This window comes from Montipora capricornis, chromosome 5, assembly GCF_036669925.1.
Source record: "Montipora capricornis isolate CH-2021 chromosome 5, ASM3666992v2, whole genome shotgun sequence".
Classification (NCBI taxonomy): Eukaryota; Metazoa; Cnidaria; class Anthozoa; order Scleractinia; family Acroporidae; genus Montipora; species Montipora capricornis.
This window is the reverse complement of record NC_090887.1, coordinates 10,491,851-10,509,350: the sequence shown is the minus strand read 5'-3', so window position 1 is coordinate 10,509,350 and position 17,500 is coordinate 10,491,851. Positions and strand designations below refer to the sequence as shown.

Sequence of the window (17,500 nt, the reverse complement as noted above, 5' to 3'; positions counted from 1 at the left end):
GAGGTCTCAGTGTTTCTTGATCAAATTCTATATCGCTTTTCCCTTTCAACATCACTCTTTCACATTCTCTTTCAGAAAAGATGGTAATGACAATATTATTTTGAGCTTCAAAATAATATCATTTTTGTCCTACAGTTAGACACCAAAAAATTAAGAATGTCAATGATGAAAAGTGTAATCTCCATTTTACCTGAACAAAAGTCTTCTTCAACAAGATTGGTTCCAAGGAAGTTCTAAGGCCGGGTCCACAGTCTCTCTGACTTCTTCCAGAAGCACAGGCATACCAATACAAATGCACTTCACGAGCGTGTGCAGAAGGTTCTGGAGAAAAAAGGAAATTAGCGGTCTTGAAGCTATAGCTCTTGAAAGGCCTGATTTTTATTTTGCTATCCAAACTAAAAACTTAAATTAAATGAAAATAGAAGCTGGTTCAATACCAAATAATAACCATCTTAGAGAGCAACTACATTACCTTAAATACGAATTATATCTGCATGAAATAATTATAAAGACCAAAAAACAGCAGTCAGAATGTTTTTGCTTCGAGGATTACGAACCCAAAGGCCGTGGGTTCAATTCCTACCCTGTTCAGAGTTTTTCTCTGTCCTTGTGTGGGCCCAATTCCATTAGTAGGGCTAATGCTCAGATAGTTTACATGGGTAGAAAATAGCAGTTCACATTATGCTCTAATAGTTAATTCTGTTGAAATATAAGTGCTACAAGGCCAACGTTTGCAAAAACTTAACCCTTCCTTGTGACTGATCAATTGGTTGTCTGACAGACTGACTGACTACATGAAGTTGCCTGATTGACTGACCTGCTGAAAAGTCAGAACACACTTGTAACCACCAAAAAACTACTCTTTCCTGGGGAGGCCACCATACTGGCAATCACAGCGATAAAACCTGTGTCTTGATTATTTTTTCAGGTTTCGTTGGCATGGCCAACGACCACACTGGTGCAGCATGCTCAAGCACAGATCTAATAAGTGCACAGTAGATGCCCACCAGGTCACTCGGTTGTACTCCAGCCTTCTTAAGTGACCTTAGCGCATACAGGCGCTTGCTTGCTTTCTTCACGATATATTCAATATGCACATTCCACGTAAGATCACTACTTAAGTGTACTCCTAAGATCTTGTAGGTTTCCACTCTCCTTACCGGGGAGCCATCAATGTCTAACATGTCTGGACTTGCCGGGAGGTACTGCAAAAAGTTGATAACTAACTCCCTACATTTTTTAGGGTTAAGCTGCATGCCCTTACTGGACGCAAAGGACCTAATGTCATTTACAGCGAACTGCAAATAGCTTGTGCTACAGCGCGGAACCACTTCGAAAACCATGGTGTCATCTACATATTTTAAACGTGTAGGCCATTGAGCTACTAGCTGGTTAACTAAAATCGCAAACAGCATAGGAGCAAGCTTTGTACCCTGGGGGATTCCCCCATTGGGGTACACAGGTGGAGATTGGTGCATGGGATCGAGTGGAAAGTGGTTTGAAAAAGCTTCTAGAAACACTTGTGGATACTATGCCAGTGGAGTAAGTGGCACTGGAACCACTGTGAAACAGAAATGGCTTGATGTCAAGAAGTTACAGACTGACTAAGGTAAGGTCACTCGATCCCATGCACCAATCACCTGCCTGTAAAATAAATGATTGACATGACTGATAATAGCCTTTACTTTAACAACTACGACTGGTTGAAACTTTGTAACCTTCTCTAGCCAAGGATGGTAAAATAATTATGATCCCATCTCACCACACTGAAAAGGTAGTTTTTAATGGCAAGGATGACAGGAATGCCATGCCAACAAAAACGCCACTTGTGGCCCGCTGCCACCAAGAACTAATGTCTATGAAAAACTTTAATAATAATGATAACGTGGAGCTCAAAGATGATATTATACAACTCCCACTGGTTATTTGACAACAACAACAACAACAACAACAACAACTTTATTACCCTTTTTCTTAACCCTTAAGCAAACCCAAGATTGAAATGTTCATTCTCCTAGCTAACTAGTATCATAGATTTCTTTGTTGGGTAGTCATAAGAATTTGGTGTTATATCAAGAGCAAACCTGTTAAGCTGATAATTATAGTCATTCTCGATACCTGCCTGACTGACATTGAAATTGTGTGGAGAATTTACATGTGATCACTCCTAGGAGTCAAAGGGTTACACAGATTATAATGAAGGGAAGGGTTACGTTTTTACAAACGTTGGCCGTGTAGCACTTGTTTTGGAAAGCCAATCTTTGAACATGTTTTTAAGGTAACAAAAAGAAAAATGACTGTGAAGTTTGACGAATTAAATCCTCTCCATTCTTCAGATACAAGGGGATTGTGACACCTGAAAATGGCCTGTAAAGTTTTGGGACTTTCGAGAAACTTTCTCTGTCCTTGTGTGGGCCCAATTCCATTAGTTGGGCTAACACTCACATGGTTTACATGGGTAGAAAACAGCACTTCACATTACTCTACAATAGTTAATTTAAGCTAAAAAAGATAAATTTTACTGTTGTTGTTCCTAAACCGAACAGCTACCCCCTGAGAGTATGTCAGCCAATGAACCATTTACAATGGCACCCCACTATAACCAAGTGCCACGGTACCTAAAAAAATGTTCGTTATAGCAGGGTCTTTGTTATAGAGAAGACCCCATTATAACAAATTATCTGGTTAACAGCAAAAATATTCGTTATAGTGGGGTAATTTAAAATTACCAAAAATTCAATATTACACGTAGAAATTATTACTTTTATTCATTTGATACTGTAAACTCTAAGTGTAACACGCTGACAATCGGGACATAAATTTCGAGAACACTTACAATTTAAAACTTTAAAATTCAGAAATAACAGTAACACCTGTGGGAAATCATTGATGTCCTTTAGTGATTATCTTCCCGATTTGTCTCTACACAAACAAAGTTCCATGTTTCACTTAAAAAATCTTCCAAATGTCGATTGCTTTTTTCGACCTATGACATCAATGGCAAGAAATGTGTCCTCCATACTTTAAAGATACCGGAGAATGTCATTTATCCTGGGAACCTGCCGTGTCGCTGCTGACAAGCAAGTTGCACAATAGTCGTACTGCGGCATTAGTCTTGGAAGCAGTAACCTTTTCATGCTCCCTTATCGAACAATCTTCATTCTCAGAATCTTCATTTTCGTCCTGGCTTTCTTCTTTATTCGGTCGGGCTACATCAAGCGATTCTTCTGTTGCCTCAGCCTCTGTCATTTGTTTGGAAGTGACAAGCTTGTGGTCTAAGAGGGTGAACCCTTGAGATCAATATAAATTTGTGACAGTGGGACAATGGCTACCAACCCTTTCCCATAAGCTTTCTAGGCCATCATTATCCTCAACCACGGCCTGTTCGTCGTCGGACTCGAATGGGTCATCCAAAGGCTCAACAACCTCTCCAGGAAATCCTGCCTTTTTTCCAGCAGTTTGCGATAGTCTTGGTGGAGACACTATCCCAAGCTTTAGCCATCATGAACAGTGCATCTTTGATGTTAATGCTTTCAACTACTTTCCCTTCGTCAAGACATTGCAACATGCGTCGCACCATGGTTTGACGGTAGCAGACTTCAAGGTTTTGGATAATACCTCGATTGGTGGGCTGGAGTTTGCTTGTGCAGTTGGGAGGTAGAAATATCACCTTAGTGTTAGTTAAACCATGAACAGTAACGTGAGCAGTGCAATTATCTACAATGAGCAAAATGTTTCATTTAGCGGCCTTCATCCGCCGGTCGATTTCCCTCACCCACGGTTCATAAAGTGTGTTATCCATCCATGCATTTCTCTGGGACTTGTACTTTCGTGAACCATCTTGATTACAAGCCACCATGGTGGTTACCCTGTCTTTGCTCTTTTTCCCTCCTGTACACATTTCTCCTTTGTAGCTCAGGGTTTGCACTGGTGTTGCCTTCCAAAAAAAATCCGATCTGCATCTGCATTGTATCAATGTCTTGGACTGCAGTTGCGGCAAATGTCTGGCAAACGCTCACACCACGCATGCAAGATATCTTCAGTTGGTCTACGCTTTTTTCCTCGCCACAGACACTTTGTCCCGTGATCCCTTCACTTTCCTTGAATCTATCCAGGAATCCATTACTGGTATTCATATCCCAACTGTTCTGTGAAGTAGCATGCTTTCTCTTGCAACAATGAACCGCTAGGTGGAACGTTACTGGTACAAACTGCTCGAAACCACTGCGAGAGAACTTTATTTAGGTCAAGATAATCTGACTGCCTCATCTTCTTTCTCTTGTCGCTGTAGCTGCCTTCTTGATAAGCCCTTACGATTTTATGTTTTTCTTTAAGGATTGTCGATATAGTCAACCCAGAGAAGGGTGGATCAAAGACTCTGTTGGCTGCATCGGTGATTCTGGCAGGTAGTCATTGCTTGTGTAGGGGTGTTCCTATAGTCAAGAAAGGCCAGGTACAGATCTGTTCCAGCCCTGATTGACTCCCCTAAGAGACGATTGGCTGTATTTATGCCAGACTCGGCCTTGCAATTAGTTCTGCTGTTTCCAGGACTGCTGATTAGGTGCTGAAAGTCCCAGGTCTTATATATAGCCAACGTAAAGCCCGCTGCACACGGTGAGGAAAGAGCGGAGTAAACTGCCTCGCAAGGTGGTTTACTCAGCCGTTTCCTCATGTTTGCAGGGAAATTTTGGTGATAAATTCGCATTGCGAGGCCGTAATGACGAAATCAAACATGTTTGATATTTTTGGCCTCGCGAGGCGAATTCCTTACTGTGTGCGGCCATCATGAGAATGGAGGTGAGCTCGGCCAATCAAGCATTCAATAAAATGCATGGCATTCTCACATGGCATTAGTGGCCTTGGAATTTCTTCCTCTGATGCCATCTTGAACCATTAAAGTCATGTGAGAATGCCATGTATTTTATTGGATGCTTGATTGACTGAGCTCAGCTCGATTCTCACAATGGTCACACACAGTGAGAAATTCGCCTTGCAAGGTCAAAATGAGAGGAAACGGCTGAGCAAACCACCTCATGAGGGGGTTTGCTCAGCCCTTTCCTCACTGTGTGCAGCGGGCTTTAAAAACTCTTTTGATGCGAATTGTGGGCCATTATTGCTGACGACTTGGTTAGGTATACCATGTAACTCCCTTGCTAATTCTGCTTTAAGAGGCCCACTGGGACATTTGGTATTTTCGCGCGTCAGGCTATTATGCTAATAAGACTAGTAGTTTAAATTCGGTAGCAACGGTCAAATGAAGGTTTTTCCTTTTGCAAGTTATTAGAGCTAGTGGTTGTTGCCATCATTGTAAATTCCCTCGCGATCATCGTCGTCCAGAGGCCTATCAGTTATTTCGGGAAAAAGCTGTAAGTCTGAGTTTTTTTTCGTGGTTAATTCTTTCTGTCTTTAAAAGTTGTAAATAATTGTTTATTTTGTTCTATTTTGAGTCAAACTCTTTGTTGTGAATAAACTTTAACGTGTACTTGTTTTAAACGATGTTTGAAGACCGGTACAAATTGGCCTCGCATTACGACAATAATATACCATAATGGGCAAAGTGACTTTTAAGCTTTAGAATGGCGGTACTGGCTTTGGTGTCCGGTAATCTGTCATACTCCCAAATGTTGCTGCAGTAGTATAGTCAACAGTAACCAGGTAATCTTTGCCATCAATGGCAAAAATGTTGGTGCTTACTCTCTCTCCCAGGGGCAAGAGGGTGCATCATGGTTCATCAGATTCTTTGGGTTGAGAGAAAAAATGAAGCTCTCTTCATATCTCGCATGCTTAATTCTGGACAACATGACAGGGCAGTAGATGCACTCACATGCTCTTCTAAGACATGACTCTATTCTTAAGTGGGAGGAATGAATTCTTGTCTTCAGGTCTGCACGCATTTCCTTTGAAAATTAATTTTGAATGGTCAACTTATCTCATATATTGAAATATGGGTGAGTCAGTTCAGGGGCAATTTTTTTTTTTCTTTTGGCCAGCCTTTGAGAACAGTTCCAGATAAGATTTTTGAAGATTGATCCTTCTTAGTTTCCACCTTAAATTCGTCGATATGGTTGTTGGTAATGGGTCAGTAGCTTCACGAACTCGAGGTCATTCTCATCATCTCCTTCATACCAGAGGTAAGCTTGTGATAACGCATCCGCTAGGCGCATGTTTCTGCCTCAATCGGAGTGGACTGTAAAGTCGTACTTCTGTGGCCCCATCATCATGGACTGCAATTGCAATGTCCTGCTCATCAGACCAGTGCCATGGAGTATTTTGCCTTGTCAGACAGCGTATGGGCTCCATAATGTCCGACAGCTTTGGAAGGAACTTTGCTAAGTAGTTTACAAGACCATTTGATCTTTGCACTCCTTCGACATCCTCTGGTCTCAGCATCTTGATGATGGCCTCCACCTTAGCGAGGTCAGGTTTCAGACCACCACTGGATAACAGGTGGCCCATGTAAGGTACTTCTGTCTGGCGCAGTCTCATCTTATCAGCATTCAGAACAATACCATCCTTCAAACATCTTTGCAAAAGCTCCACCAAGGTCTTGTCATGATCTAACATTGCCTGTCATTATTCCAGCCCTTTCCACAGATCAAAATGTCATCTGCAATACAGAGTACCCCTTCTAGGTTTTCAAGGGCCTGGTGTAGATGTTTCTGGAATATCTCCAATGATGGAGACAGACTGTGGAAAAGATTCGCACCTCAAAAAGCTCAGGCATTACATCGTCCAAAACTGGCAGCTGATACCTTTCTCTTTGAAGTATGATATTCAAGGCAGATCCTCAAAGCACCATTTTTCTTTACTGCCACAGCTAGCCCACTGACCCATGGAGTGGGTTCGTCTATTGGAGTGATGGCTCCTATCTTCTCAAGGCAGTCATGTTCCAGCTTCAGTTGGCCTTTGATACATCACTCTCGTTTGATTCTTCAGGATCTTCTGTCAGACTGTTGATTTTACTCTTGCATTTTAAAACCAAATTATTTCTTCCCTTACATTTTGATTTGAACATATTGCTCCCCAGGCAGGACACTTTCCTTTTTCAAAGACGTGAAATTGCAGTGTTTGACACTAATGCTTGCCTGATGGCCCGGGGCAAGTGAAATGTATCCATGGGCAAGTAAAACAACTTTAAGACTTGCCCAATCTGGCAATCAGAATTTTTGTTTGACTAGATTTGCCACGAAGAAAGTGACTAGTAATGTGACATGTACATTCATACATACATAATTGACCACTCCACATAGGGGCTTTTCAGGGCCAATGAAACACAATCATGACAGAACAGAATATTCAACAACAACTGTTAAGAATCCTAACTGGCTGGAGTCAAATCAGTTGGCAGTTGGCTAGTTACAAGTGCAGCTGAGAAGTTGAGACAGGAACTACCAGGAAAAAATTCAACCAGTGGTCAGAACATGTCTTGAACCCGGAATCCTTGGATCTCAAGGCAAGCGCCCTAACCACTGGGCTGCACTGCCGCGTCACTGTGATAAAAAAAACAAACATTACATCTCTTTCCTGTCTTTTATTTTTCTTTTACAAAGATATTGGACAGGTACAATCCTCAAAACAGATTGGAAGGAGGAACATGTTTGTAGCCACGCGAAAGGAATGCTTATTACAATAGAACCCAGTTTTCACAATGCACTACATTACTTTGACATCGAACAAGCCTGTAGGTGAACTGTGAAAATGAGTCTTTCAGTACAGTTTTCTAGAAAAAAGCGAAATGGTGGTGGCAAGGGAAATTCATGAAATTTTCTCGATTGTTCTTATAGCTTTCATTATATCCTCCTTCGTGCATCAACAAATTTGACATTTTTACAAGCCTCCTTTGAGTTTTAAGGAGCAACAGATCTTTAGAAGGTGGGTAAACGAAAAAAAACCATGGGCAACCACAAAACAAAACTGGTTGCCCAAAGGGCAAATGAGTAAGAAAGTTAGTGTCGAACACTGAATTGGCCACAAAATTTGCATGACTTTGCCCGTTGTTCTTCTTTGATCTGTCACAGCATCTCTTCTGTTGTTTGTCTTTCACATGGACGTCTCTGCTTTGTGTGGCCATAATTGTCTTCAACTGTGAATTTGTAGCTTCATTGCTTCTTCAGATGTCAATTCATTTCTTTAAATCTAGCTTTCTCTCCTGCAGGAGCCATTTGCATGTGCGCTTGTCATGTATGCCAAGTACTATTTGGTCACAAAGGATAGAATCACACATGCAATCACAGAAGTTGAATGTTTTTGCTAGTGTGCGAAGAGCTGTGACATTGGCACCAATACTTTTATTCTCTTCTTGGTTTCTTGAGTTAAAATTGTATCTTTCAAATGTCTTATTCAGTTCTCCAACAGTATATTGGTCAATAATTTTTATTAGGTCGTTTTTATCTTCTGGATTATCAAACTGAAAACCATTGAAAATCTTTAATGCGTCTAAGCCTATACAGTGAAGAAAAAATGCTACAATGTACCTGCTGTATTCTGCCGGCTGTGTTCCAAGTTTAGCAATGATCATGTACATGTAGTTGTTCCACATCAGATTATTCCGTTTCTAGACTCTCCAGTTTTTCTTCTGTGAAGACAAATTCAGTTTGCCAGGAGGCATAATGCCAGGAGTCATAGCCATCATAGAGGAATGGTGTTGTGTCACACCACTAGGTTCTTTGACCTCCGTGTCCAACATTACGAGAGTTGCTTACAGAGAAGGTCCTACAGGTTTTAGTCAGGAAAGCACTCGCCTCTATTCACAGTCAAATAGCTCAGTACCATTGTTCACACGATTTCAGATATCCCATTTTATGCCCTGTTTTATTTAAAATCCTCCTAGCTCAAACTTATCAAAAAAACAGTCATTTGAAACTATCCATAAACTAGTTAATCATTTGAGAATCACACGCACAAAGCAAGTGGGGCATTCTACAGTCAGCCTTCGCTGCATGAACAAGTTCTGCTTCGTTTATTGTTATGTTGTGCTAAAAACATTTTATGCCTTTGCTAGGCTGTATAATTATGATAGTATTCATTTCCATTGTAAATAGTGTTTTCCAATAAGAATACCCTAGAACCTCAAGGGTCACACCACAGTCGTGGTCGGGGGTACACTTTCCCCTTTTTGTCCACTTGATGGTTTTTAGGGGTTTTCATTTCCAGCTCTGATGTATTGCTCTTCTCTCTATAATAGAGTTGATGTATAAATGTTTTTGCATCTTTTCCAATGCTAAAGAAATGACACGGTGGCTTGGCTGGCCAACGCACCTACATGTATATAACATCTAGCTAGAAAGTCCACTCGAGTAGCAGAGGGAAAATCTATGGGGAGTGTGAAGAACAGTCATGCTTAGTCACCTTAATTACATTTTTTCTTTTGTGACATGTTTCATCACGTTTCTGTGTGTTTTCATTTGTACATTTCTAACTCTCTTATTTCAGCTTCATTAATGCATATAGTTTCAGAAAACACGAATGAAGTTCTAGTCTTGCAATAAACGTTTTCAAATTGACATCGAGTGGTAAATTTGCAAGTTAATAACAATCTCACCAAGACCATGGGTTGATGGTGCATACCCCCATAGACACCACCCTTTCAGTTGTCAGAAGGATTGTGTAGCAGGTAGGCGCTTTTGTTTACTTCTTGAATTATGTTGGTGCTATTGGATTTTGGGCATTATTTTCGTTGGGGCTCTGGCTTCCCAGCCATGAGTCCCTAGCGCCTAGGGCCAGCAGATCCTCTGGCTTGGCATAGGGGCTCATGGCCTGGCTGCTGGGTTTGCCAGCCATGGAAGCAGTCTCCATCATGTTTCTCAGGCACTCAACCCACAATGGAAACTCAAGTTGTTCAATGCAGTTAAAAGCAATTTAACAGGGTCAGCAAATGAGGAGTAGTTGTTTTGGTCAGCAGTGGTATTATGCACCTTGTGCCTGGCTTCCATGTGTCTTTGTGTGATCTGCAGCGTCCAAGTGCATCTTAATGGGTTGACGAATCCATTTCAAGCATTGGCACCTGTATTTTGGGCCTAGTTAGTTATTATTATCAACCTTCAGACTGGAGTGCACGAATGACTGCAAGTACAAATTTTCTGAACTGGGCACGCGCATTAGGTTTAAGGAACAAACATTTTTAAATGCGTGTGCTCAGAACCAAGAACATGTACCCGTAGTCATTCTCGTACTCCAATCTGAAGGTCGCTAGTGTTTCCCTCCCGACCCTTCCTTTTTCCACCCATTTTATTAGTATGATGGGTGACCCTTCTCTCCTATGCTGCTCTCCCGTGCTGGGCTCATGGCTGCAGGGTTTGTACCCTTTTTAAGGCCAAAAAGTCAAGGATTTCCAAGGACTTTCCAGGACCCTACTTTGAAATTTCAAGGACTTTTTTTAGTAAGAATTTACCACAAACCAAGCAAAATTCGAGAATGTTATACTTTGTTTACCTGAAATTTTGTTTTCACTGGCTTCATTCAAGCATTAATATTTTTCAGTCTTGGTCAATAAAAAATCAAGGACTTTCAAGGACCAAAAATCGATTTCAAGTACTTTCAAGGTCTTGAAATCGGACTTCTGGAATTCAAGGGTTTTCAAGACGCGTACGAACCCTGTGGCTGGGTTGGCAGAAGTTGCCAGCCATGGAAACGGTCTGCATCCAGGAGCTGGCTGGAAGCTCCTGGATGTTTCTCAGGCACCCAACTTTCACTTTGTAACTCAGTTATTTACGTCAAATAGAAGACAGCAATAAAAAATGGGTACAAACCAGGCCATTCAGAATAGTAGCAGAGATAATCGAGCTAAATGGACAGGTCAAACGGATTAAGGTTTTTATAATGTAGAGGTTAAGAGAGTACAGTACATCAATAAAGCGACTACAATGAACTAAAAAACACAAACAAACAAGAAATACACACACAAGCAAGGGCGAACTGACAAACAGAAGGGAGGGAGCAAAATTTAAAGACGAATTATAATTCATTTCATTGGGTAAAGAAAAAAGAAACACAATTTATAAGACGAGAATTGACAAATGGCACGCACGTGACTTAAATTTAAATTCTTCCTGAAGCGAATTTCAGATTTTAGGACCCAGAAAACGAATTTTAAATTTACCATAATTAGTTCTCACGCTTGGCAAGTAGTAACATTTACTGCTACCAAGCTAAGTCTAGTATTAACACCTACCAGTGTTTGTTCGGTACAAATGAGACAATTTTCATCTAACAGTGGATTCGTCGGTAGGCCGATCGAATGACGTGCATAATGAGTTGGGCGGCAGGCCAATAGTTCAAATCACTGCTCAAACTCTTTTTCCCGTTTGCTACAGAGGTCTTTTCTTTCTTTTCTTCCCTCGTCTGGTCTCGTCTTCCATTTCATTTTCGTCTACCAGGGTTTTTCGCCGCCATCTTGGTTTCTAGGGAAGAGAGGAGATTGGGAGCTAGTGCAAAATGTACCAATCTGATTGGTCAGCGGAATACACTAAAAACCTTAGGCTCCTCATGTATCATTTATTATAATGTATCGCAGTCTTGCAAATTTATAAACGATGGATGTCAGACCTGTCATCAGATCTATGGATGATGTCTTGTCTCTCCTATGCAGTCACGTTAAATTAGAAAGAGACAAAGGAATCCAGCAGTTAGAGGAGAAATTGAAAGATTCTTTGAATTTCACCTCTGATGCTCAAAAACTAGAGGATTTGCAAAACTCGTTAACTGCACTGGTTCAATCAAGTGATCGCGGCTGGGAAACAAAGCATGGGGGTTTGTCCGGATCAAAGGCTTTAATATTGAGTCATCTGGGCTCTGATGACTTCTGTGAAAGCCTGAGGAAACAAGCTCTGCGCCTGATGCACGATGACGAAGCACGAGTGAGGACAGCTTCAGGTGATTTCATTTGACATTTCATTGAGCAGCCTGATCGTGCATTTCGATCATTGTTTCAAACTGATTGGTGCTGCAATCAGCAAAATTTTCATAAACAATAAAGATTTACATGTGAGAAAGAAACGCAATGCAGGTACAGTGCATCAATGTAAAGACGGAGGGGGGGAGGGAGGTCGGAGAGAGGTGGGGCATTTGAATTTTTTGGCAATTTTTCAGTCGAATTCCCCACCCTCGGGACGGAAGAGAGGTTCAAATGTGATCAAATGTCCCCACCCAGGAGGAAAAAAAACACATACAGATCTTTAATGAGACAGTAATAGACCAATTTCGATGTATTAAAATTCAGTCCGAAACAAAAGGCATCATCTCGAGGCCCTGGGGAATAAATATAAGGATTTGTATGAGCTTATTCCCCAGAGCCTCGAGACGATGCCTTTTGTTTCGGACTGAATTTAATATATCGAAATTGGTCTATTTAGACCACGCTTTTTGAAAACCAAATTCAAATGGCCTTACCCTGGGGAAAAATGTGCAATCAAATTCCCTAGGGTGGGAGCAACAGTAGTGCTCAAATGACCCACATCTCCCCGCCCCCCCCCCCCCCTCCCCTCTCCGTCTTTACCCATCTTTACATTGATACCTGCATAACAAAGCCTGTACTTCTCATTATACTCAGACAAACAAACATGAAGACTGGAAGATGCAAATTCCATTTCTAAATGCACAATAACAAACTATGAATATCAGATTTCCAGCATTTTCATTGGCTTGCCAAACACAGGCTATCAGTTCATATACCTGCTGAACCTAAAGCGAGCTGAAAACATTTTGCAGCTCTGAGAAAAAGTGGTTGACTAAAGCCGTTTTAGACTGGAACACACCGAGGCAGAAATCAATGCTTTAGTCAACAATACTACCCCTGGGAACACCATGTGTTGGGTTAGGGTTAGGCTTGCTGGATATAAAATGATCATAACCATATTGGCCTCGTTGGTTATCTATCATATCATATCCAGCCCGCCCTCGTAGAATAATTGCTAAATATACTAACCTTATGAAATACTGGCTCAATGTAGACATTACTAAACCACGAAACAGCAAAATGAAACATCAAAGCACCATTTATAACCCCACCATACATTGAATACTAACAAACAAAGGAGACTAAATATCGTTTTAGGCCTAATTATTGCTCCTAATTACTGAGATTAAGATTAGGATTCAGATTAAGTTTGAGAGGAGCAATAACATTTTAGGCCTCATTAAAAATGATATTTAATCTCAAATCCAACTTTTGTCGGTTAGTATTCAATGTATGGTGGAGGCATACATGGTGTTTCATTTCACTGTTTCATGGTTCAGTAGTGTCCACTCAATGCAAATTATTTTTTTCACCTGTTTTACGTAAATTGGAATGTTTTCATTTTTGGGCTTAAATAGGAGAGGTGCTTGGTGCTCTCTGTGTAAGAAAAGGACCAGTCATTTTTGTGGCGTGCCAAGAGGAGATTTTGAGAAATGTTCGTGATAATCTTGAGAGGCGGCTACCTGAACCTGAGGATGTGGCGGAGGGACTTGTACACAAACTGACAAGTGGAGAAAACAGTGCTGGAATGGAGACAGTAAGTGTGTCCTTGCTATGTGTTTAGCATCACCATCACCATCATTAGCATTATAAGCATCATTATCATCATCATCATTGTCAGCATCATTAATTCAGAAAAAGTCAGTGTATTTCTGATTTTTTTAATCAATTAATGATGATTATGATGAGGATGACTATGGTGAATACATCACCCTCATCATCATTAATTTTGGAAAAAGTCAGAAATAAGCAAAAATATTTCCTTTTTGGGGGATTTCAGAGCATTACACCTTCTGGGACGGGACAAAGTTACAAAGTATAAAGTTTAGTTAACAATGGACTGCAACATAATGTTACATCTAGGTATGTATGTTGAAGCTCTGCATGGTAAATTTTGTTTCTTACAACAGAACAAAAACGTTGATGCTATTCAGATATTTCATGATACAGCAGGATGGAAACACTTGGAGACAAGTATGAGGTTCGTGATACATGTTGAAAAAATGAAAATACGTAAATTCGTAGTTACTACCAGGTGATCTGGTGACGTAATTTGGAGGAACGTGAAGAAAAGTTTTAACGCCGTATCCCACAACCGCGCGCGGCCTTAGGTGTTGTTTCCAAACTCCCTGCAATATTGCCATCACCAAAATTCAACAGATCATTACGTGTCTACCACATTTTCCTGTTACTGAATGAACATTCAAGTAGACCCGACAAGATCTAACCTCGCCTCTACCAGTTGAATTCGAAAATAAGGCCGCGGGCGGTTGTGGGATACGGCGTTAAAATTGTTCTCCCCAGTCCTCCGAATTACGTCACCAGATCACCTGGTAGGATCAGCGCTTCATGGGCTCTAAGTCCAAATTTAAACTTGTATTGCTTGGACAGAAAAAAAGTCCCACAGTCAGGGCACTGGAGTTGTATCCTATTCTCTATAGGAAGGGGTTTAAGGGGGGGGGGGGGGGGGTAGTTGTCACAATTGGGTACCTTCACTTTTCCTCTTACAATCGCAAAATATGTACGTACATTTACCTAATATCAATACTGTTGTTGTCTTTATGTTTAAGGTGTCTTCAGTCTGTGATTGAAGGTTGTGGCAAGCATTTTAATGAACACATCACACAGAATCTTCTCGCTCTGATATTCCAAGCTCTGAATCACACCAACAGATTTGTTAGAGAGACTGGGTACCAGCTTTGTGCATCACTTGTTCGACTGGGAAGACAGCAAGGTTGAAATTTATAAAAAACATTTCTCAATTTAGAATTTTAGAATGTTTCTGTTTTTGCTCAATTATCATATTTCTGGGTTAGTGAGCAAACTCCTCTGGCATTAGACGGAGTAAAATCTATGTTCCAAAATTGCACGCATAGACTTTATTTTCGTTGATTTCTTCTAGACCAAACTTCAGAAGCGGCAATGACCGGTGAAGTTGATGTGGAGGATAATGCTATTCTCAAACATGGAGAGCAGTTTGCGGATTATTTGAAGAAAGGATTGTCCGATAACTGGAGCCAGGTAGCGCAACAGAAATGCAGGACCTTGCAAGTATTAAACTGTTTGAGATGACATTGACTGATGTTTCGACAACCTAAGCGGAGGTCATCTTCAGAGTCAAAACTGTTACACACAGATTGAATGTTAAAAGTCAACATTTAACAGTAAACACTTGACTCTAAAGATAAGATTGCTTCCACTCAGGTTGTTGAAACGTCAGTCAAGGTCATCTCAAACAGTCCTTCTCGGGACTACACTCACCCGGACGATCGTACTTTACTTAATTATGATATGACCCCTGGGTCCAAACTATTTACGAAAACCAAGTTTTATTTGTATTTTCCTTTGCAAGTATTATTAATACATTAATAAGTAAAGATGGAAAGTTCAAGTGACAATAAGTTTTACTTGTGATTATATATTTACATTTACAACAGAACCATTCACCACCTTTTGAATTACAGACTGTGATAATAACTTTTGAAACTTGCTTCTTCGGTTTTAAAAATAAATCACTGCCTTGTTAATCAATAATTTTTGTTCTGAAAGCCATATTATGACTGGATGAACAAGAATGAAGAGCAACAGCTCTTAATTTTTTCCTCATGATTTCTATTATGGATCATAGACAGTCTGACAGAAATGAAAAGGGATACTATTCATGAATATTAATTTGTCTAAGTATGTACACTTTCAAATGTCTGAGGAAATCTAGCAACTAAATTTAGTTTCACTCTTTTCCATTTTATTGAATAGGTTCGACTTGCAGCATCTGTGGCCACACGAGAGTTCTTACAGACATTACCAGACAATGAATCAAGAGAAACATTTTACCCCAAAATTTTACCAGCCATGTGCCTCAACAGGTATTTTCTTGAAAAAGCCAAAATGAAGTCGTGTAATGATTCAGGTAATGTTTATGTCGAGAAGCCAATCATCATCATCATCCTTGTTGTCATCATTGGTAGTGGAAGGTACATGTAAACATTAATTTCCTTTGGGATGGGGCACCTGACATATGTACCTTATTCCAAAATGGCCGACATTTTAGTATTCTTTTGTTTCCATGCAAATTGGCCCTTATGGCCTCGCTTTCAAATGCAACATTCAAAAGAATATTTAACCTTGAACAAGGCCATTTTGCATGGAAACAAAAGAATACTAAAATGGCGGCCATTTTGGAATAAGGTGTGTTTACTGTAACTACCGGTAATATCTGAAAAGTGATTGCACCTGATCTTATTGGCCTAATTCCTCTCTAACAGGGACTAGGAACTAGTTTCTCTCATGGGAATAATTTTTTTTGTCTGTGTAACCGCTCAGCTATAGTAATGTTATCTATTTGCTTTTCTTTCCAAAGATACTATGTTGCAGAAGGTGTCAGAATCTACTCCCAGCAGAGCTGGAAAATGGCTGTTGGGACAGAAGGGAAGCTCTTGGTGGAAAAGTATATTATGCAAATTGTGAGGGCACATAAGTTTTGTTTTGTAAAAATTAATATTTTGTCATGTTTGGAATGATCAGCTACAGAGAACACATAAAAAACTATGTACTTATTGACTAGTTTTTATTAACTTAAAGGTGTATTAAATATTAAAATATTTTGGTCAGGTGGAATTTTACATCAGTCAGACAAAAGCTGACAATCATGCTGTCAGGGAAGCATCTTGTGCATGCATTGCAGAACTAGGAACTAAGGTCAGTAGCCAGTTAGTCATACAACAATTATCAACAAAAAGTGGACTGTTATGCATGTACTTGCACATACTTCTGAGTGTTTTGGTGGTATACTGCACTATTACACGGACCCTCCTTCCCAAATGTTATTGCATTTTGTATGGAAAAGAACCTTTTTTTAGAATCACTTATTTTCACTTTCAATTTCCTGTATGTGGCCATCTTGAAGATTATTATTGTGACATGTTATGGTTGTCCCATCGTTCTGACACATGAAAACACAGGATAACTGCAAAATGTTGCAGAACATGTAAATCGTTATATTAAAGATAATTTTATAGGCTCCTGGGAAATTTGAAAAAAAAAATGAACGATTTTGAAAATCTTTGGTTCCGATACAAAAGCACCCTGTGAGCAGAGCCTCCTTTTGTCTTTTTCTTTACTCAGGAGGAGAAAAGTAGGCTCTGCCCGAATCGCGTCAACTCTTTGAAGCTGCCGCAGCCCGAACTTCTGGACTAGTCAATCTTGTTTTCTCTTGTCAATCCAGTTTTTCCAGTGCAAGCGTCTGTTTATTAACAAACCGATGGTTATAATTGAGCCCACTGTACCATGAAAAACCAAGATGGCGGCGAGATCTGGCATATTAGGCTTGGGTTCGAGACTGTATCCTGGCAACATGCAGCGCATATTCAATAAAGATCTTACTCGATTCATGCAGAGCCTTTCTCGAGAACGCCAAAATCGAGCAAGCAAAAGAAAGGCTCTGCTAGCAGGGTGATACAAAGGCTTCCTTAATTAAAAAGAATTTTGGAAGAAATTTGATTGTGACGATTATTTCCTGTTCTTTAGAAGTTTCATTTTGTTGGAGTG

General features: G+C 40.3%; 1 protein-coding gene and 1 long non-coding RNA gene across 3 annotated transcripts in view; one reads left to right on the top strand and one right to left on the bottom strand.

Annotated features, from left to right (window-relative positions):
• LOC138049477 (uncharacterized) overlaps positions 1-11,397 on the bottom strand; it is a 44,733-nt gene extending 33,336 nt beyond the window's left edge. For both annotated transcript variants that reach the window (XR_011132388.1, XR_011132387.1), the window contains exons 1-2: positions 11,171-11,397; positions 191-321 (exon numbers count right to left, since the gene is read on the bottom strand). This is a non-coding gene — a long non-coding RNA (uncharacterized lncRNA). The remainder of the gene's footprint in view (positions 1-190; positions 322-11,170) is intronic.
• Positions 11,398-11,445: 48 nt separating this feature from the next.
• LOC138049468 (uncharacterized) overlaps positions 11,446-17,500 on the top strand; it is a 15,202-nt gene continuing 9,147 nt past the window's right edge. The window contains exons 1-8 of the mRNA XM_068895758.1: positions 11,446-11,871; positions 13,312-13,490; positions 13,864-13,934; positions 14,524-14,687; positions 14,856-14,974; positions 15,710-15,819; positions 16,314-16,416; positions 16,565-16,651. Coding sequence (XP_068751859.1) covers positions 11,532-11,871; positions 13,312-13,490; positions 13,864-13,934; positions 14,524-14,687; positions 14,856-14,974; positions 15,710-15,819; positions 16,314-16,416; positions 16,565-16,651 — 1,173 coding nt within the window. The 5' untranslated portion in view covers positions 11,446-11,531. The remainder of the gene's footprint in view (positions 11,872-13,311; positions 13,491-13,863; positions 13,935-14,523; positions 14,688-14,855; positions 14,975-15,709; positions 15,820-16,313; positions 16,417-16,564; positions 16,652-17,500) is intronic.